This window comes from Rhodamnia argentea, chromosome 1 (assembly GCF_020921035.1).
Source record: "Rhodamnia argentea isolate NSW1041297 chromosome 1, ASM2092103v1, whole genome shotgun sequence".
In the NCBI taxonomy this organism is placed as follows: domain Eukaryota; kingdom Viridiplantae; phylum Streptophyta; class Magnoliopsida; order Myrtales; family Myrtaceae; genus Rhodamnia; species Rhodamnia argentea.
In genome coordinates this window covers 4,928,596-4,951,063 of record NC_063150.1, presented here as the reverse complement: position 1 = coordinate 4,951,063, position 22,468 = coordinate 4,928,596, and the positions used below count along the sequence as shown (strand labels likewise).

Below are 22,468 nucleotides of genomic sequence, written 5' to 3'. Positions count from 1 at the left end.
CGCAGATATATTGATTTGGGATTTTTCGTGGTATTAAACCAATTTAACGGAAACTAATAGAGGATAAATTTGTCACAAATATACCATTTTAGAATTTTTGGTGGGCAAAAAATTAGTTTGGGGTTTATTGTGGTAAAAAAATATAGTTTAGAGTAAATTTGTTACATGTATACTAGTTTAAGGTTTATGATTTTTGTCACATATGTATCGGTTGGGGCTTATTGTAGTTAAAAAAAATAGTTTAGAGTAAATTTGTCACATATATACTAGTTTAAGGATTTATGTGGGTTTTTTTCCAAAATAATTTTTTTAAAATAAATATTTACAAAATTATTTTTTAAAAATAAATATTTACTGATTTGGGCCTCGCTCGGGAGTGGGCCGCCGAGCAAGGCACAAATCACAATCTTTTTTTTTTTTTTTTTTAATTTCGTATTTTTTTTAATTATTGATACTTAGAATATTTATTTTATTTATAATTTTTTTTCTTGTGAAAATTATATTTATAACATTATTAGCAATAATTAATGTAAATATTTATTAAGTTATATAATTAATAAATAATGTTGTGATATAATGTAATATAGCCGCATGAATATGTTGGAAACCGCAAGATAATAGATATATAAAAAAAAATTAAAAACCGCATGAGAAAGATTAAAACCATAATAAAGAAAAGGCAAAACTTTGGAAGGGCATATCTCATCGCTGTTGAGAAATTTTTTTTTTTTTTGATTTCACGTAATTTTTGCGAGAATCCATTCCAAACTTAGGCGGTTTGGCCCGACTTTTTCCCCAAAAAATGCCGTTTTCCTTGTCAATTTTGCATTGTCTCCCTCCGGTGCCACTTCTCGATATCGAACGAACCCTCATTTCCCCCTTTCCTCTTTAATTTGGACATGAAAAATTGCCTAGACCCCTTTCCCACTACAAAAGACGTGATTTAATGAGTCCGGCATGGAAAGATTGAAAGAGGAAAGAGGGAAAGGAGGGTTCGTTCGATATCGAGAAGTGGCACCGGAGGGAGAAAATGCAAAATTGACAAGGAAAACGGCATTTTTTGGGGAAAAAGTCGGGCCAAACCGCCTAAGTTTGGAATGGATTCGTCTCGAAAAATTACGTGAAATCAAAAAAAATTTCGTCTCAAACGGACGCCCGAGCGATGAGATATGCCCTTCCAAAGTTTTGCCTTTTCTTTATTCGTTTCCACTCTTTTGCTGGGATTTTTAATCTTTTCATGCGGTTTTTAACTCTTTCACTGCGGTTTCGGGTTTTTTTTTTCCAAAATAATTTTTTAAAAATAAATATTTACAAAATTATTTTTTAAAAATAAATATTTACTGATTTGGGCCTTTTATAAATAAAATAAATATAAACATGTTAAAAAAATACGAAATAAACTAAATATTATAAGTATAAATAATTAAAATTATTAAAAAATTAAAATTAAAAAAATGGGCCGCTTTCTAGTCGACAAGTGCTATGCAACCCAACCCGTTTGTGGCGGGCCCAGCCTTGCTTGTAGCTTAAAACAAATGAGCTTGCGAGCGAGGCGCAAAATCGTAAATATTTATTTTTAAAAAATAATTTTGTAAATATTTATTTTAAAGAAATTAAATTGGAAAAAAACCCAATTTATGTAGTAAAAAAATAATTTGGGATAAATTTATCATATGTGTAAATTTTTTGTGGTGTTATGTCTTACTTTTTAGGTAGATCATCATCTTTCTATTGGATTAAAAAGACTAAATTTCGGACGAAATATGAGAGCAGCCAATCATAGACACCCAATTCCATTTTCTAAATCGTGAAATGACGGTGATTAGATCAATTGATCAACGGTTTTGATGGATCCGATTCGCAAGGACTTGGGTCGGGACATACGAGTCGGAGCCCATTTGCTGAGCCCAAAACCGCCGCTCGACACGCTCGCCATCAGTATAAAAGCCAGGCCAGTTAGATCCGCCAGCTCTTGATGCAAATGGCCGGGAAGGGGTCGGGACACTTCCTCAGACGCTTTTGCACGATCACCTCGAACGCAAGCGCGCAAAAATGGAGCGTCGCCCAAGTCTTCAAGTCCAACTTCGCCGAGTCCCTCGAGGGACTGAAGGCCCACGTTTCCGGCTCCGACTTCATCGCCGTGTGGCTGCGGCGGACCGGCTCGTCCTCCGCCGCGTGGCACCGCGTCTCCAGCTTCGACACCTTGGAGACCGCCTACTCCAAGGCCAAGCACGCCGCCGAGAAGTTCCAGGTCCTGCAGTTCGCCGTCTGCCCCTTCGAGGTCAGGGCGTCCAAAGTCGTCGCGCACCCGTGAGTTTCCCGTTTCATCGCAGAGCTTGTTTCGTTTGAGAAGTGGCATGTTCGTGTTCTCTTCTCTTCGACGTCATGTGATTGAACGAACGAACCACAGTGCAGGAAGTGTCAGAACTCTATGGGACCTTAATTGTTTTTGAAGTTGCTATTAGCTTGGTGTATTAGAATGGGACCCGCAAATTGTCTTCTCATTTAGTTCTTCTATGAGAAGAGAGCTTGATAAGTTAGCCTACAGAGGTTGTGCTGGTGTTCCTTTTATCCCAATTGTTCCATCAATCTACCGCATACAATTATCTTAATGGCAAAGAGAAAATTTTGATTGTTTCAATCTGTTGGTTGGATGCAGATATAACTTCCATTTGTTTCCTAGAGATGAACTGGAGATTAAGAGGCCGTCTTACAGCTTTATGTGTCAGTCGTCGCATTTGGCTTCCATGGTTGACGAAGGTTTTGACTTCAACGCCTGCATTTATGACGGTAAGCCTGGTCCTTATCAGGGGATGACTGCCTAGAAGCTCTTTAGATTTGTATTGCAAAGCATGTTTTCACTTCGTTTAGTCAATACTGCATCATCAAAAGGAGAACTTCCTCTACCATTTACTGGATAGATAGGATTTTGTTCTAGAATGGCTGTCCTATTGAGATAATCCTTCATCCTCAATTAATGCGCTGAGACTCTGTTGCTTCTCTTTTTTAGCCTTTGATAACCGGGATTCACTCAAATTCGTCATTACTCAAGAAGTTGACTTTTGGATATTGACATGATGCTTCTTAGTGGGTCAGATTCTCATGGATAATTTACATTCTGATCCTTCAGGGACAAGGACAACCCACATAGGAGGTTTCGGTTTTGTGTATCCGCATCACTTTCCGTTTATGAATAACTAGGTGCGCTAAGTAGTAAATAGGGGTGAGCGGTTCCCGGTCCGGTTCGGTTCCCATTAAAAACCGGGAACCGGACTCATGGTCCCGTGGACCCACTTTTCGGAACATCTCGACCGGACTGCCACGTCCGGTTGTGTTGGTTCCAGGGGTTTCCGTTTTCGGCATCGTAAAAAAATAGATGCACACTTTGTAGAAGGTGCCAATGAAGGTGCCAATGAAGGTGCCAATGAAGTTTGAGGCGAGACAAGCGGTAGGATGACTCAAGACTGGCTGTCCTAGCGAAATAAGTGGAGATTGAACAATGGAAAGGTAAGAAAAAATGCTTGCGGCACTACATTGAAGTGAAGCAAAGAAATCCTAAATGACCTAAACCTAAACAACAAGTAAACGTTAGGTTTATCTTTTAAAAAAATTTTAAAAAAAGAGGACCGGTTCGGTCCGAGTGGTCCGGTCCGGTCCTAGGCCTTCTGGAACCTAGGGAACCGGACCACCCGCGTCACCGGTTCCAATTTTAGGATCTGGATCGGACTGTCCATTCCCTAAAACCGGGATGCGGACCATCGGTCCCGGTCCGGTCCGGCGGTCCCGTTCTTGGGTTCACCCCTAGTAGTAAATCACTACACACCGTTATTGAGGATAAGGCAAAATCTTTGAAAACCTTTCTGATAACAAATAAACAAGATTGGATGATTCATGCTTTATGTTACAGGCATCTCATACTTATCCAGAGAGCAAGAATGCCTTGCTAAAGTTTGGAAGGGGATTCCAGTATGTGGTAAATATCCGGAGAAATCCTCTTCGAGCCCTTCTGTAGCAGATGCAGTTTTTCTTGAGAGGATTAGATCTCGCATTAAGCAATGGAAAAATTCTTTTGAAGATTCGAGCACAAGGAACGATGGTAAACATATTATTGCTGTGGATTTGTTCACTTTCTGATGTTACCTTCTTGTGTTTTTTGTGGTCAATTAATTTCTATTGATCTTGCACAGAACCACTTGTAAGATCAATGAGGAAACTTATCTTAGGGAGTGAAGAGTATGGATCAAGACCATCCATGACTATAGATGTTTGTAGCCAAAATCAAGTGCAGCATGCACTTGAGGTACTTTTCTCTGAAATGGGTTGGCTCTCTCGCAAACTGTTCAGTTTTTTTCATTTCTATATCTTTGAGTGTTACTGATTCTCTTAATCTATTGGCATAATGGAGGTTTTGGCGGAATTTTCTGAAGATCTGGTTCCTTTAACTGTTCCAGCAAAGGGTGCTGGAGCCTGGGCAGTTCGTGTCATATTAACAAGTTCAAAAGAGGACAAGAATCTTCTAGAGGTAGGTCTGTGAGGTCAACAGATTGCACCTTTGTGTGGTAAGACATTCTCATGGAAATGATCTTTCTGTGGCTTACAGCAAGAGCTTCAAAATCTTGAACATGAGCAAACAAAGGCATTTCGAGGTTTCCGAGAGGTGATCGAATTGATTTCTGCTGCTCAGAAACCTATTGTGTCCCTCAATTCTCTTAATGGTGTAACTCCATACAAAGCCATTTCCATCTATAAACTTTTAATTATATTACTATTGTCTATCACTTCTTCTTATTTGTAGACTTAATTTCATCCTAAACAGATTTTACATCTATCTATCCAATGTTCCTCGCTCCACTGCCTTCAGATGTGGATGAGTTCCTTCGCTCCTTACGCTTAGTTTTCCCCCAAGTATTTGATGTCAATCATCTGATGAAGGAAATTGCTCCTTTGGGGAAGACAACCAGTATAGCCACGGCACTTTCCTTCTTGAACAATCAATTCTTTGCACCCGTTGACGTGGAAGTTTCACCAGGTCAGTTGGTTGATGCATTATAGCTTGTGAGCATGCACATAAAACATTTGTCTGTGGACATTTTCAACTTTTACTGGAGGCACCTATTTTAGGGGGTGGTCTTGTGGAAAGGTAATGCTGTCTGACTGCAATTTCAGGAAACTGTCCTTACATGAAAGGTGCCTGATTGCAACATTTAGCATAGCCTACTTGTGTGAGCATTTTTCGTATGGCAATTGAAAGGTCCACATTGAATTCTATATGGATAGGGACCTGACATTTGAGTATCTGATTGGGGAAGACTTATGAATATAGCTGGTTGAATCATACTGAAGAACCCAGTAAAGTTAAGAACGTTCCTTGTTGCTTGAATTTTATTTGACCTGACCTCTGCTTTCCATATTTGGCTACCAGTTACTGGAAGTGAAGGCAAGCATCATGGGCTTAACGTTGTAAGGATATGTCACTTGTTCGCGAAGCTGTGTTCCATACTGAGATCTGCTCCTGAGAGCAGCCAATCTGATAGTAGTCATCAGGCTGGGACCCTGGAACGGTTTGCCAACATCTACAGACCATGGCCTTCTGCTGATCCACTTGACGAGTCTATCAGCATTTGGAGAAACGATACTAGAAGAGCAAACTGCAGGGATGTGGTTTTTCTATGGGGATTTGAAAAGGGGTTGTCTAGTAAAATGCTGAAGAGCCAGCTCCAGGGGTCACACAAAGTCTTCTCCGAAAACTTTGATGTTCGCTTGGTAGATAAGAGCTGTGCTATTGTCATATTCTGGCAACCAGGTTTATCTGGAAATCTTTTGAGCATAATGAACAGTAGTGACCTTTCTGGACCATTGTTGGACTTGGTGTCAGAAGGCTTAAAAGCTGCAGGTTATGAGACGTACATGAAATTATGTAGGCTTGGTTTATTTGATGCAGATTTAGCTGACGCCTTTGACCACAACTTTGCGGATGACAATGGCTATTCTGAAGATCATTCTACGAGAAAGAATTATGATGTACATTCCAATAGCGAGTCCATGATTTACTTGGAAGAATTGTGATAGTTATCTACTTCGCCTATAGTATTCTGCAGGATGTCTCCCCCTAGGATTGCACTCAAGACTGCCGTTCCTTCAGGCCATGGCACAACGTTCTGGCAACCTCTCTTAACAGTTGGAAGTTATGTTTTATACTCTGTATTAAGAGAGGGTTATTCCGCCAGACAAAGGTTCTGGGCATGAGGTTCATGAGATCATGTGCCAGCGCTCCGAGAGGCTGATTTTGCTGCTTCCAAAAAAACTATCGTGCCCTGCCATTTCAAGTGGGCCCCTCAATATTAAGTTGTGACTAGTTCGGTATCAACTGCTTCCCTACAAACATCATTCGAAGACGGTTTTGTTTTTTCGGATACTCTCAACCAGTGGGGATTTTCTTGGAGATCCTACTTTCTGTGGAGCTGGCCTGGCTAAATTTCACTTGGGGTTCTAGCTGATGTAGTATTCTATTATTAATGTATCGATTTGTGTCCCCTCTTATGCAGTAATCAAACCTCTAATAGCTTTGTTGTTTTTCTTTATATCCCAACCAAGTGGCTGCTTTGATTTTCATCAGCCTTGTCGCGGTGCTCGGAATGGGAAAAGTAATATTTTCTGAGCCTTATTAGGGCCCAAATCACGAAATTATGCTCTATACTCTGATCAAAGAGCTGGTTATTTCTTGAGTTTCTTTAATGTCCTCTATTCTACTGTTCTTTCGGTCTGGAAGCTGATCAGATTTGAGAAAGGCTATACCGTGTTTTCAACTGTCATTAGTCAATGACTCATCGCACCAAATTGATCATTATGGAAAGGGGCTTTTTTTCCAAAATATGATAAATTTTTTTTTACCAATTTAAGTATTTTTGTAAATCTTTTACCGATTTAGGCATGTGAGCCTCCCAAACAGTCGCACGACTTTTTTTTCTTTTTATATTTATAATAACGTTTATTTATAACGTATATATTTATATAACTCGGACAATAACGACGACACGGACGGCGACCACAACATGGCTGCAACTCTTAGGCGCTGCGGTGGCACGAGGGCTCGCGGACTTGCGGCGCACGGGAGTCCTTGGGCAGTGGGTCGGAGGAGGGCGACCTAGCATGACAGCGCGGTTGGGGGTTGCGAGTCTCAGGATCTTGGGTCGGCACGACCCATGGGAGGAAGGACCGCAAGTGATTTGCAGCTGGGTGGCGATGACAAGGATGGACGGCGGGTGGGCGGTTGGCTTGAGCTGTTGAACGGAGGGGTGGCACAGCAACACGGCATTACAGTGGTGCAATGGCAAGAGCTTTATGTGGCTACAAAAAGAAAAAGAAAGTAAAAAAAAAAAATTCAAGGTGTTGTGCGCCTAGATGGTGCACAAGGCTTTGTGCGCCTCCCATAGAGGCACGGTGACACGGCACCGTAGTGGAGCCGTCCCACCCAAGCTCTTGCCGCCATTCCATTGCGGTGCCGTGTCGCCTCTCCGTTCGACCGCTCGAGCCAACCATCGACCCGCCATCAATCCTCATCATCGCTAACCGGTCGCGAATCGCTCGCTATCCTTCCGCCCATGGGCCATGCCGACGAGAGATCCGTGAACTCACGACCCCTAGCTATGCCGCCCGATAGAGGCGCACATGCCCTAAATCGGTAAAATTTTTACAAAAATATTTAAATTGGTAATTTTTTTGAGTTAATACCACGAAAAACCCCAAACCGGTACATTTATGACAAATTTATCCAAAATTATTTTTTTAACCACGAAAAATCTTAAATTGATACACTTGTGACAAATTTAACTTAAACTACTTTTTTGACAATCAAAAACCCTAAACCGGTACACTAATAACAAATTTACCTCAAACTAATTGTTTTGACCATGAAAAATCCAAAACTGCTACATCTATGACAAATTTACCCTTCATTAAATTGGGTTAATACCACAAAAATCTCAAATTGATATATCTTGTGACAAATAGATGGGGAAAAATCGAAAGTGGTATACTCATGAACCGCCATGTGCCATCTAACTTAACAATTTGACGGTTAAATTTAATAAAAATTAACGGAGGGTAAATTTGTCACTAGTGTACCAATTTGGGGTAAATTTGTCATAAGTATATCGGTTTGAGATTTTTTGTGATAAAAAAAAATAGTTTGTGATAAATTTATTATTGGTGTACCAATTTAATATTTTCCGTGGTATTAACTCTTTTTTTTTTTACCATATTTTGGAAAAAAGCCCTATGGAAAGTGTGGGCACTTTTCTATACATCGACCACATTCATTAGCTCGCGGTCTCGATCATTTCTTGGCATTGGTCGTCTTCGAATGACATCCTGCTCATGACCCCTCAATCGAGGGCAGAAACTTAATGCATAAATTGTTTGAATTAATGGGCAAAACAGCTTGAAAATGCATTCAAAGAATCGTGTTGAGAATGTATTTGTCTCGGAACATACTCAAATATGGGGTGTTTGATCAATATTTGTACCGGAACGAAAGATTCAATATTTATGTCTCCACCGCCGTAAATTCACGGCGAGACTGATGTCACTATGAAGTAGACTGATGTCGCTATGAAGTCAAGGGTTGGAGTGAAAAACTTCTACTTTTGGGTGAGGCAAATCGTACTTTTCGCTTTAACGAAGGGGAGGATGTGTAATTACCCAAAATAGTGGGAGTCAGTCAGTACTTATCGTGGGCATTTCTACGAATAGGTTTCAGACAAGTCCATTTGATCATTGACAAAGCATCGAACAGTTGACCTCGTACCGTCCGGAACGGAAGACGCAGTTGACCTGAGAAACAGAGAACGATCCCATCAAACAGCTCGAAGGTCTCCCTGCAAATGGCCTCCATGTACACATATCATCCCGCTACTAAACCTCATCTTAAACCCTCGTCCTCCGTAGTTTCTCCGAGACCACCTACTCTGGCTCTGCGCTCGAGCCTGTTCAGATCCAGAATCCCGGTCGATCTGTTTAGTATCCGGACTAGCTTGAATGGACCAACTGGCGAACCGCTTGGGCGTGTTCGTGTCGGCTCGAAGCAGGTAGTCGCGTCCCAACATTCTTTCGATGTCTTGATTGTCGGAGCCGGCATCATCGGGTTGACCATTGCCCGGCAGTTGCTGCTCGAGTCGGACCTGTCCGTTGCCGTCATCGACAAAGCAGTCCCTTGCTCTGGTGCCACTGGTGCAGGTAGTTTCTTGGGCTTGTGCTATCGGTGCAGGTAGTTGCTTGGTTTTAGTTCGGTTTGATAACTTTGCATGACTTTTTTTTTTTTTTGTTGAATAAAACTGTCTTCATTATATAGAGAAAGAGGGGAAAAAAAAAAAAACTGAGTTCATACTAAAAGTGATCAATATGAAATGTCGGCATTTTTAGTATTATTAGCAATATACAAACATTTGCAGGAGAGACAAATTCTGGCTTTAAGCTTTCTTGGATAATACGCGTCAAATGCAAATTGTTGCCAACTTTTGATTGCATCGTGTGTGATTGATATCAATCGTGATACTTGATTTTTTGCGCTGTTGGTTCTCAGCAAGAAACAATTTATGGTTTTTATGCAGTCATTTCTAAGTAGTGTTCAGTGTATACATCATATAGAACTAGATCGTTCATAGAATCTGCGGATGGTGTTCAAATTTTGTGCTGTTCACTAAGGTGGTCTTATCATTTTGTTTTAACTTTTGTGCTTTGGTGGCCATCCTGAAATTCTGGCAGTTTCTAGCTCATGCGTGTGAAATGGTGTTGGAATTGCTTAAGCATTTGAGAATTACAGTTGTCTTGGGTGGGTGCAAATTTCTATTCCTGAATTCTGATTGGTTGTAGGATGTCTTCGACTTCTATTCGGCTTTTGGGCTGAATGTAGGGCAGGGCTATATCTGGATGGCTTCTAAAACCCCAGGATCAGACATCTGGGAGCTGGCACTGAGAAGTCATCAACTGTGGGAAAGTTTGGCAGAGCACATACACGATCAAGGCTTGAACTCTCAAGAATTGTTGGGATGGAAAAAGACCGGTAAAGAAATAGCTCTGTCTGTGTATTATAAAGACTCTCAACTGCACTGTGAGGAACAACTTCATTTCTTTTACGGCTTTCATTGACCTGGCCAATCACGTCTGCTCAGATTGAAGGAGACAAAAGCAGAGGGGGCTTTGATTCTTTTTTCTGTTTTTGCTTTTATTCTATTTTTTGGACGATTGCTTTTATTCTATTTGAAACCATTGTTTTGTGGCATATTAGTCTAATTTGATTAGCTCAACTTTCAGATTACTTCAGTATATATTTTAGTGCAAATGGTCTGGAAATGTCGTTAACATGGAGGTGTTAGCATTAATTTAATGGATCTGCTTGATGTACAAAGAGTTCAATTAAGCAGTAAAAACCAATGGTATTGGCAATTGGTGGTGCATGTACTTCATTTGTACCGGCAGTGCAAAACAGCAACAGTTGTTTAACATCTAGTATTATGCACGAAAGGAAAATAAATCCTGTAAGGATTGCTATTTTTTGAACCACTTGATTAGTCTTGTTGAACAGAAATAGGTCTGAATCATCTGAGAAATCGAATCTTCCTTTAACTTAGTGATAGAGTAGGTATATGGATGTTGCGTGGTATAAAAGGCTTGAGGATATCTGATGATGCAAGTAGTTTTTTCCATTAAAGGTAGCTTGCTAATTGGTAAAACGGTCGAAGAGTCAGCCCTGTTAGAGAGGAGAGTGAAGCAATTTTCTGAAGCGGGAGTGGAAGCAGAATTTTTGTCTAGCCGTGAGTTACTCTTGAAGGAACCAGCCCTTTCTGTGGACAAAGAAAGTGGGGCTGCTTTGCTTCCCAATGATTGCCAATTGGATGCTCACCGAACAGTAGCCTTTGTTGAAGAGGTTTATATGAATATCCTCTAATATATGACTACTAGCATTTTCTTTGCTCAATCTTTCATTATTTTCCATTTTGGCGCTGTCTTAAAAGTGTATTATATGTAGGGCAACAGACAATTTGCGTCACGAGGCAGGTATGCGGAGTTTTATCATGATCCAGTAATAGCTTTGTTAAGGTAAATGTTCTCGTCATCCTTTTCTTCTTCATCGGACTTCAATAGTTGCCAAGAGGTCTCTCTGATGGAAATCCTAGTGGACTCTAGACATGTAACTAATTAGATGCTGAGGGTGACAGTTAAAATGTTAACCCCGCAGATCTGGCAAAAATGGTGAAGCAAAAGCTGTTTTAACTGCCAAAAGCACCTTCTACTGTAAGAAGGCCGTTGTTGTTGCATCTGGCTGCTGGACTGGATCTTTGATGAGAGACTTGAACATCCGGGTGGATGTTCCTGTAAAACCCCGAAAGGTTTGCCTCGTGCTCTTAAGACGTGAATGTCATTTTTTTGCAAGACAAAACCTCTTCCAAGTATTCTCATGCATAATGACGAATGTGACGCTGTACCTTCTACATGATTTTAATATCTTTGCTTCCAAACGAGCTTTAATCTTTTAAATGGTGGCATACCTATGTGAGTTTTCATTTTGGAAGATCTTTATTTATTTTCTAAGATAACAATCTGTGTCACTCAAATAAATCCTTTGATGTTGTTCTGAAATGTTGAGTATCAGTAAACGTCTTACATTTCTACCTTTTGTGAGATTCTATTTGAACTTATCTGAATGACAGGGTCATCTGCTTGTGCTGGAGAACTTCAATCCGGTTCGATTGAATCATGGCCTTATGGAAGTTGGTTATGTTAGTCATCAACAGATAATGCAGCATTCCAGTGTTTCAGCTGCAGGGCTCAGTAATGATGAGGAGATGTTATCCATCTCAATGACAGCTACAACAGACACTATGGGAAACTTAGTTCTTGGTACATTTAGTTTTGTTCTCTGCTTCATATAGCATACTTTAATCTCCATTAGGAGATGAAGGAAATATATCCTAGCTCTTCAGTGCTAATTGATGAAAGTCAATGGTATCCTCTCTCCTGTTTTGCGTGCTTAGTATGTTGAAGGCAGGGCTGTCAGTGGGATAGGGAGGACGGGTGAAGCAAAAACACTTGGGATTTTATTGAAGGGTTTGTGCTACCAGGGGGGTCAACTATTCTCTATTGAAATTTGAAATTGTGCAAAGAAGTCATGTGGTGGTCTTAAATAGACTTTAAATTTGTTTTCCATTCCAGCCTCTCTTGGCTGAACATAAAAAAGAAAAAATTTAAAACAACTACAAGCAGCACCAAAATACAGATGTAAAAAAAGAGCCCAGCCCACTTTTCTTTTTTAGTGGTTCCAATTTCAACCAATCCATAATTGGTTTTATTTTTAATGTGACTGCATAAAGGCGAGTTCATTTAAGTTCAATTCTTTCTTCGAAATCAGAAAGGAGAGAGAAAGAATTGAGGCGAATGGTCTTGTGATTAAGTGAAATAGTCTATTAATGGCGTTAAAACAAATGGAGACGCTGGTGAGTTGAGAGTGCAGCTTGGGGCTTGACAGGAAGTTGGTAAAAAGAGTTCTTTCATGTGGCTAATCTTATCTATTGCCCATTGTACTTTTTTTTCTTTGTATAGTATAAGAAAGTTCCTTCTTCATACTTCTTTTCATTTGTTAGTTAAAAAAAGATACATAGTTGAAAAACAGAGGATAAATCTAATAAGGTTTTCAATGATACCTATTGTGGTGTTACCTTCATTTACCCGTCTTCCAATGTCTTTCAATATTGTCGTATTGGATTTCAGATGGATATAATGACAAGTCATTAATTTCTCTGAAGATTTGTGACTTCAAGGATTTCATTTTGCAATTGAAAGGCTATTTTGATGCCTGTAGATGTACTTCTAACCTTTTAGCATGATGTTTCTGCGATTGTCTATTTTTCAGCTGTTCCAACTTGCCTCTTTTCATGCCACTTCTCATTTCGGTTCGATTTGCCGTGTTAAGGGCTTAGAGCAGGCCATGCTGTTAATTGCAAAACAGTTTTCCCTTTGATAGATGAGCTGCCTTTACAGGAAGTAGCCGGCAGTTTGTTGGATTCAACACCGAAGCAGATGCTTCGATCATTGACAACATCTGGAAAAGGGCACAAGAGTTCTTCCCAGAACTGAGAGAAATGAGTTTAGCTGAAATCGGCAAGAACAGAAAAGTGAGAATCGGGTTACGCCCATTTAGTAAGTCGTTGATTGGTTGGATTCCACAACTTTAGAAGATTTACAAATCATCATATACAGTTGGTATTGCCAGAAGTTGATCGGTAGAATCTAATTTATTTGCCCGTCCAAATCTGGTCTCAGTGCCCGATGGGAAGCCAGTAATCGGATCTGTTCCTGGTCTGTCAAATGTCTTCCTTGCATCGGGGCATGAAGGAAGTGGACTTACTTTGGTAATGTCTATTTTCTCTCTCTTTCTGTTGAAGTTATTTAAAGACTAGAATGTATTGAACCTTTATTTTCCCTGGTGCTTAAGTCTTATGATCTTTTCATATTTTCTACTTCCCGTTACAAATGCCAGTGATTAAGCTGTCAATTAACAGCATGATACTGTATCAGCAATTTGATGAAGTACCATATTTGGGATTACAAGTTCTAGTTCATTTGGCAGGCTTTGGGGACCGCCGAAATGGTTGCTGATATGGTAATGCAAAACCAGGGAAAAGTTGATTCTGCACCTTTTGCCGTTGAAGGTCGATGTTGCCGATAGATGATAGAAACAGGGGGGAACAAAAAGAAATTGCGACTCCCAGTTTATCGTCATCAGTGTGCTGGTGTTTCAACGTCATGTCTCGATATTTAGGAAACGCGTTTTCATGTTTTCAGAGCATCTTCCATGTTTCTCCATAGCCTGTTGAAATCTAGGGCAGGTTAGTAGCTTATTTTTTTATTACTTTTGACTATCCAAATGCGCGGCACTACGAACACTTTAGACGATGCTGTTGAAGGTTCGGATACATCAAACTTGTGACACTGTGAAAAAATGTTGCTTGCGCCTTCTTATACTCTTTAACAGTTTATAGTTTGCGTTGCACTGGTCCCTATTTTCTCTTCTTGGATGGTTCTTCCTTTGTTGCATATCTAATCTAATTTAATCTGATACTATACAAGTATCGTGCAAAGTCAAATATATATTGACAAAATCGTGCCAATCAAGCTCATCGAGCTCGAGAAGACAAAGTTCAATCAAGCTTGAGTCGAGTTTGAGATGTTCGAGTGGAATCGAACTTAGAGTAATAAGCTTTATCGACTTGAATTGAATATAATTCAGATAATATTTTCATAACCTACCGGACATGTCAAAGAACACAATCTCAAAGGACTATGCGTAATCTCAAAAGCAGCACTTTTCACTTGTCATACATTACACAGAAAGATGAACAAAATGTGGAAATTTTCGTGACCAACTGAAAAACTAGTCCTATAGCAACATAAAATAGGCAAATCTTAACACCGACTATTTTCTGTTTTTACAGCTTTCAGTTCGAGTTAAGCAACGGATTTGGGATGTAAAGTAAGGCCAACACGTGCCATTGCAAAATGTTGTAGCTTGGTTGGTTGTCCGACTATACCCCGCTCATGTTATTGAGTTGTCAAACACGAGTTCGATTATTAATTTGGTATTTTCACTTAAAAGAAAACCACGTTGTCAGGAATACCGAACGTGCCAAAAGAGAGTTGATGATAAAAATTGTTGAATGATTGCTCCGAGGTGACCCAACTTCAGATGATTGGAGAGCGATTGAGATGGCTCCATGGTTCTTTCACTTAATCACAGTTTTTTTGCCGGAGACGTGTTTTTGCTGGAGGGTTTTTGACGGCATCCATGGCTTCAGATGGCATGACAAAGCGAAATGAACGAGAGAATGTAAGTGAGAGGAAAAGCAAATTGAATTGGAAATAAAATTGAAAAGACAAGAAGGGTAGTGCTGTTTTTTTTTTTTTGGTCGAAAAGGGTGGTGCTGGTTGTCTACGTGGAAGTAAAGGGATTATCAATATGACAAAGCACATCTTCTCCAAACAAAAAGAAACAAATTCTCATCCCTTCTTTATAGGGATAATGACACAAATAATTTCTGAATTTTAACTTAATATATAATATAATCCATGAATTTTCAATTTGTTCAAGATAGTCCTTGAATTTTAGCCAAATATACGATGTGATCATTGAACTTTTCATTTATTCAATGTGGTCATTGGACTTTTAGTACATATTCAAATTTGTTCTTGAATTATGTGAAAATTTTCAATGTTGTACTTCCATTGATAGAAAAAGGACAAAAGCTAGTCCTCTCTCGCTTCTTATCTTGACGTTCGATCTTTATTTATTTATTTTCAAAATTCAGATTTTCGCTTCGAAGACATATTTTAATAGATGCCAAGGGAAGTGAAAGGGATTGCCAATTTTAAGATAATGTGGCCAGACCACAAAGCTTTATACTGTCCAACTTTCTAATCATCTTTAGATTTTGTGACGTAATGGTGCAATTAATTTGCTTTTGTTTTTCGTATAATGGGTTTACTGTTTGGTATATTCAAAATAAAATATATTTTATAGCTTTGAATATTTGTGAACGACTGAATTTACGGGATTGACGAATTTATTTATATCAAGTCAATATCCTCTTCCTAAATAGATAAGGTAAGAAAACATATTCTCCATACATATACAATAAACATTAAAAGGAATGTTGGTTTACTCGCTATTTTCTTCAGCTTATCACATCAAAATCGGATGAATATCACGTTATTTTGTTTCCTCTTTTGGCTGAACGAAATATTCCTCACTTATTTAATTTTTAGAAATTATATGTTCGGGAGATATTCCTAATCCAATAAACAGTAATTCAAATGATTACATTATTTCCTTTCCCTGTTAAAATTTGGATTCCTGTGTATAAATTCAGCTCTCCATTAACGCTCCCGACGTGCCTGTTTGCGTCTTTGAGAAATTGAAAGCTCTCTTTCCGCGGAACTAGGAATTTGAAGGGCTGATTTTCTCGAGCCGTTTTGTGTCATGGCGCGTCTGGGGGGTGGTGCCGAGGCGCACGCTCGCTTCAAGCAGTACGAGTACAGGGCTAACTCGAGTATGGTCTTGACGACCGATACGCGGCCCCGCGAGACCGATGAGCCCACCGGCGAGCCCGAGTCTCTGTGGGGGAAGATCGATCCTAGGAGCTTCGGCGACCGGGCGTACCGAGGCAGGCCCCTGGAGCTCGATGAGAAGCTCCAGAAGGCGAAGAGGAAGAAGGAGGAGCGGGACTCGCTCTTGGAGCCCGCCCCTAGGCAGGCCAAGAGGCGCCGGCTTCGAGAGGAGAGCGTGTTGACCTCTACGGAAGAAGGGGTTTACCAGCCCAAGACGAAGGAGACTAGGGCTGCATACGAGGCGATGCTCAGTGTTATTCAGCAGCAGTTGGGTGGGCAGCCATTGAATATAGTTTGTGGTGCAGCAGATGAAATTTTGGCCGTGTTGAAGAACGATGCGTTCAAGAATCCTGATAAGAAGAAGGAGATTGAGAAGTTGTTGAACCGTATTCCAAACCCTGTTTTTGATCAGCTCGTTTCAATTGGGAGGCTTATTACTGATTATCAAGATGTGAGTGGTGCGGCTGGGTCTGCTGTGGCTAATGAGGATGAAGATGATGTGGGTGTTGCAGTTGAGTTCGAAGAGAATGAAGATGACGAGGAGGAGAGTGATCTCGATATGGTCCAGGAGGATGAAGATGTTGCAGAACCAAACAGTTCTTCGGTCATGCAGATGGGTGCCGGAATAGATGATGATGATGATATGCAGGAAGGTAGTGAGGGCATGAGCTTGAATGTTCAGGACATTGATGCTTATTGGCTTCAAAGAAAGATTTCTCAGGCTTATGAACAGCAGATTGATCCCCAGATTGATCCCCAGCAGTGTAAGAAGCTTGCAGAGGAGGTGCTAAAGATACTTGCTGAAGGGGATGCTAGGGAGGTTGAGACTAAGCTATTGTTGCATCCTCAGTTTTTTTTATTGTTGCATCTTCAGTTTGATAAGTGAGCGCAGCCTCATTAAGTTTTTACTGTGGAATAGGCTGAAGATCGTCTGGTGCACCCGTTTGGCTAGGGCTGAAGACCAAGATGACCGGAAGAAGATTGAAGAAGAAATGATGGGTTTGGGACCGGAGTTGGCTGCAATAGTGGAACAGTTGCATGCCACAAGAGCCACTGCAAAAGAGAGGCAAAAGAATTTGGAGAAGAGTATTAGGGAAGAGGCTCGTCGTTTGAAGGATGAGAGTGCTGGAGATGAAGATACAGGTCGGAGAGGTGTGGTTGATAGGGATGCGGAAGGTAGTTGGTTAAAGGGACAGCGTCAGTTACTCGATCTTGACAGCCTCGCTTTTGAGCAAGGTGGCCTTTTAATGGCAAATAGAAGGACCGATCTTCCTGTCGGCTCTTTCAAGCATCTCAGCAAAGGATATGAGGAAGTTCATGTGCCAGTTTTGAAAGCTAAACCAGATCCCAATGAGAAGCTTGTTAAAATATCTGCCTTGCCTGATTGGGCACAACCTGCTTTCAAAGGGATGCAACAGCTGAACCGTGTTCAAAGCAAAGTCTATGAGACTGCTCTTTTTAGTGCAGAGAACATCCTCTTGTGTGCTCCTACTGGAACTGGGAAAACTAATGTAGCCGTGCTGACCATTTAATCTTGGGGCATTGGCTATTCAATCCGCAACAAAATTAGACTTGCATCCGCAGTGGGCTATCTTCATATTTTCAAATAAGCCCATGGATCATCGGGCCTCTTGAATAAGTGGTTGTACGTCCCCCGGAGCTTGGTCAGGCTTCAACACTACTCCCACCAACTCTGAATAGTCTGATTGACTCTGACCAGCTCTAAGTTGAAGTGGGCGTTTTTCTCCATTTCAATTTAACTACATATGTAATTCCATTGCCTTGCGTACTGAATGTAGTAACAAACAATAAATAAAGGAAATTTCTTTCTCAATTTATGTTGAAATAATTTATTTGGCTATTGGCCTACATCACTTATCTAAAGTCAAATGATCTTGACTAAATAGGGAATCTACTAAGTAAATAAGGGCTTGGAGCAGCAGTACTTAGATAGATTTCATTTTCGTTTAGTTTTAGGTTTTGCTAAACAGTTCATGATTCTTGTTCATATGGTTTTTCCTTGAATAAGAGGCTGGATTAGGATCCTGAGCTGCCTCATTCGTTTCCATTTTTTTCCATGTTCGGTGAGACTGCAATGGGGCTCGCTTTCCCCATTTCGTAATGCCTTCATGATTCTCACGGTTAATCTGTATTTTCCTTGAGTAAAGGGCTTCTTCCTAATGCTTTTGTGCTGTTGTTTCCTTGTTTACATTATTGTCGGTTTGGAGAGCTCAAGGCTAATCTTGTCCTTAGATATACTGATCAAGCTTCCTATGATTTTGTCTCCCGTCTTCAATTGATCCTAATCCTATTCTCTATTTTCGTACACAAAACGGACTCCCGTGCTTTCCCGGCGATGGAAGTATGAACCATATCCCAAAAGGTTACCACTAATTTTTTTTAAAGATAATTTTACATTTTTACCTAGATTTGACTGAATTTCAACCGGTTATGACTTTTTCATTCAATTTCTAGTCAACTCGATTTTTATACCAACGGAAAGCTTGTGATTAGTACAATTAAAAATGAAATTCAATCTTCAAAAAGATCTTGAGAGCGTGAACTTCCTAAATTTGGGCCGAATGGACTGTTGTGAGGGTTGAGGAATGTTATGAACAAGTGCTGCATCACCCCAAGTTCTTGTCTTTGTGAGGGTTGAGGAATTTGAGCGAGTGATTTTGGCTATTTTGTGAGGCGGTTTTACGTCGTTAATGGGGCTAATAAAAATTATATTTGACGTATGTTGTGATATAGTTTTTTTGTTAATAAATACTATATAAATTTTGGCATCGACATCCACATGTTTTTTGTGATATAGTTCACAACTCCATTATCCACTGTAGGTGGAAACATCTCTGCATTGTTTGCGAAAGTCTCTTCCGCAAGCTCCATGAGCTTCAAGCTCATGGAGAAAGCTTCGGAGGAGAATGCGATCAGTTGAAGGTCTCTTTCAAGTATTTGATTGCGCAATAGAAGAAGGCATTGAGAGCGATGTTCTTGCACTTTTTCGCTTTATTGGATCCTATGAACTTCTTGTCTGATGTTGTCTTTTATCTCTTGTTTACTTTCAATTATTTGTTTTTTAACTATAGATGAAGCTCTATAAATAAGAGAGCCGCAGGCCTTGGATATATTTAGCTTTCGTTTAGTTTTGGGTTTTACTAAACATTTCATGGTTCTTACCATTCATATGCTTTTTCCTTGAATAAGAGGCTGGATTAAGATCCTGAGCTGCCTTATTTGTTTCTATTCTTTTCCATGTTCGGTGAGACTGCAATGGGGCTTGTTTTCCCCATCTCGTAATGCCTTCATGATTCTCACGGATAATTTGTATTTTCCTTGAATAAAAGGCTTCTTCCTAATGCTTTTGTGTTGTTGTTTCCTTGTTCACATTATTGTTGGTTTGGAGGGCTCAAGGCTAATCTTGTCCCTGGATATACTAATCGAGCTTCCTGTGATTTTGTCTCCCGTCTTCAATTGATCCTACCCCTAGTCTCTATTTTCATACAAAGAGCGGACTCCCATGCTTTCCCGGTGATGGGAGTATGAACCATATCTCAAAAGGTTAGCCACTAAGTTTTTTTAAAAGATAATTTACATTTTTAGTTTGATTTGACTAAATTTCAACCGGTTATGACTTTTTCATTTGATTTATAGTTAACTCGATTATTATACCCACAGAAAGCTCGTGATTCGTAGTATTAAAAATGGAATTCGATCTTTAAAAAGATCTCGGGATCGTGAACTTCCGGAATTTGGGCCGAATGGACTATTGTGAGGGTTGAGGACTATTATGAACAAGTGCTAAATCACCCCTAAGGTGTTGTCTTTGTGAGGGTCGAGGACTTCGAGCCTGTGATTTCAGCTATTTTGTGAGGCGGTTTTACTTCGTTAATGGGGCTAATAAAAATTATATTTGACATATGTTGTGATATAGTTTTTTGTTAGTAAATACTATATAAACTATGGCCTTGATGTCCACCTGTTTTTTGTGATATAGTTCACAACTCCACTGTCCACCGCAGCTGAAAACATCTCTGCATTTTCTGTGGAAGACTCTTCTGCAAGCTCCATGAGCTTGAAGCTCATGGAGAAAGCTTCAGAGTAGACTGCGATCAGCTAAAGGTACAGGAGATGCCGATGTGCAAAGAAGAAGACATTGAGAGCGGCGGAGGTGCTATTTGCTTCATTTCCTGTCTTCTTGTCTTCACTTATTTTCTTTCGATTCTTTGTTTTTTTTAACTATAGATAGAGGAAGTAAATTAGAGCGATGTTCTTCCACTTCTTCCGCTGATAGGAAGCTATAAACTTCCTTTGCTGTGCTCATTGTCTTCAGCGAGTACGTTAACTTTCGTCTAATCTCTTTTTTTTTAATTACAGATGAAGCTCTGTAAATGAGAGCCTGTAGCAGCAGGCCTTGTACAAATTCCGTTTTCGTTTAGTATTAGGTTTTTCTAAATAGTTCATGATTGTTACCGTTCATATGTTTTTTTATAAGAGGCTGGATTAGGATCCTAAGCTGCCTCATTGGTTTCTATTTTTTTTTTTCCATGTTCAGTGAGACTGCAATGGCGCTCGTTTTCCCCATTTCATAATGTCTGCATGATTCTCACGGTTAATTTGTATTTTCCTTGAATAAAAGGCTTCTTCCTAATGCTTTTGTGCTATTGTTTCCATGTTCACATTATTGTCGATTTGGAGAGCTCAAGGCTAATCTTGTTGCCTAGATTAGACTGATCTAGCTTCCTGTGACTTTGTCTCCTGTCTTCAATTTGATCCTACTCCAATTGTCTATTTTTCGTATAGAGAGCGGACTCCCGTGCTTTCCTGGTGATGGGAGTACGAACCATACCCCAAAAGGTTAGCCACTAACTTTTTTTTAAAGATTATTTTACATTTTTACGTAGATTTGACTGAATTTCAACCGGTTATTACTTTTCATTAGATTTCTAGTTAACTCGATTTTTATACCAACGGAAAGCTCATGATTCGTAATATTAAAAATGCAATTTGAACTTCAAAAAGATCTCGGGATCGTGAACTTCCTGAATTTGGGCCGAATGGACTGTTGTGAGGGTTGAGGACTATTATGAACAAGTGCTACATCACCCCCAAGTTCTTGTCTTTGTGAGGGCTGAGGACTTCAAGGCCATGATTTAAGCTATTTTGTGAGGCAGTTTTACATGGTGCTAATAAAAATTATATTTGAGATATGTTTTGATATAGTTTTTTGTTAGTAAATACTATATAAACTATGGCATCAACATCCACATGTTTTTTGTGATATAGTTTACAACTCCACTGTCCACCGCAGGTGGAAACATCTCTGCATTGTCTGCGGAAGACTCTTCTGCAAGTGAAGCACATGGAGAAAGCTTCGGAGGAGAATGCGATCAGCTGAAGGTACAGGAGATGCTGATGCGCAAAGAAGAAGACATTGAGAGCGATGGAGGTGCTATTTGCTTCATATTTTGTCTTCTTGTCTTATGTTCGCTTTCGTCCGCTTATTTTCTTTCGATTCTTTGTCTTTTTGTTTTACTACAGAGGAACTAAATTAGAGCAATGTTCTTCCACTCCTTCCGCTGACAGGAGCTATAACGTTCCTTTGCTGTGCTCATTGTCTTCACTGAGTCCGTTAACTTTCGTCACTCTTTTTTTATTTTTTATTTTCGTTACGGATGAAGCTCTGAACATAAGAGCCCGGAGCTGCAGGCCTTGGACGGATTTCACAACTATATCTGCTCGACTTGTTATTCTTCTCTCCCAATTGCTGTTTGTTGGGTTGATCTGGTTATGGTTTAGCTAGTTCATCCTAAAGTTAATAATGATTGCTATTTGTTGGATTCGACATTAACATGTTCTACCAGTGGAAAGGGCTTAACTTTCGCAATCTTACGTTTGATAGTTTTTATGGCATAATCATCTTTGCTTTCACTAAAGATGTCAGCTCTTTCTCCATTCAAAAATTAGCCGCTATCGGCTTGCCATTTGCCAAAGGAATGGAATCTTGTATCATCAGGAGATTCATCTTTCGCCACCATTAGAGAAATAGCTAATATTGTCCTTATCCACAAGAAGGTAATATAAATAACTGATGTAGGTTGAAGAATTTGTCGGAGGAAAAGTCGATGTGGAGGGTTGCATCTGCAAGCAGGGGAGTTTTGGAATAGAGCGATTCTCTGCTCTATTCTGATATATCTAATCCACTTGGAAATGTGACCAGTAGAGTTGATTGAGGGCTGCCGTCTGTTAGTCTTGTTTTGTCTTTCACTTTTCAAAGATGATACGGTTGACTCCGTCCAAACGAAAG

At 40.0% G+C, this 22,468-nt stretch overlaps 2 protein-coding genes across 4 annotated transcripts; both read left to right on the top strand.

Moving 5' to 3' along the window:
• The first annotated feature begins 1,981 nt into the window (after positions 1-1,981).
• On the top strand, positions 1,982-6,725 carry LOC115753330 (poly(A)-specific ribonuclease PARN-like). The gene is made up of 8 exons (XM_030691898.2): positions 1,982-2,310; positions 2,660-2,790; positions 3,908-4,096; positions 4,188-4,300; positions 4,406-4,522; positions 4,601-4,715; positions 4,817-5,029; positions 5,423-6,725. The coding sequence occupies exons 1-8, from the start codon at positions 1,982-1,984 to the stop codon at positions 6,064-6,066; spliced, it is 1,851 nt and encodes a 616-aa protein (XP_030547758.2). The 3' UTR covers positions 6,067-6,725.
• Positions 6,726-8,723: 1,998 nt separating this feature from the next.
• LOC115753314 (glycine oxidase) lies at positions 8,724-14,014 on the top strand. Of its 3 annotated transcripts, none has more exons than XR_007196645.1 (9): positions 8,724-9,234; positions 9,911-10,060; positions 10,710-10,924; positions 11,027-11,097; positions 11,237-11,387; positions 11,709-11,898; positions 13,036-13,169; positions 13,318-13,406; positions 13,625-14,014. XR_007196645.1 is itself a non-coding variant. In XM_030691881.2 (9 exons), the coding sequence occupies exons 1-9, from the start codon at positions 8,883-8,885 to the stop codon at positions 13,721-13,723; spliced, it is 1,476 nt and encodes a 491-aa protein (XP_030547741.2). In that variant the 5' UTR covers positions 8,726-8,882; the 3' UTR covers positions 13,724-14,014. The 3 variants fall into 3 exon arrangements, 2 of the variants coding, with proteins under 2 accessions (XP_030547741.2, XP_048127022.1); XM_030691881.2 differs by having other exon boundaries at positions 8,726-9,234; positions 13,036-13,194; XM_048271065.1 differs by having other exon boundaries at positions 9,098-9,234; positions 9,916-10,060; positions 13,036-13,194.
• Positions 14,015-22,468: the final 8,454 nt, after the last annotated feature.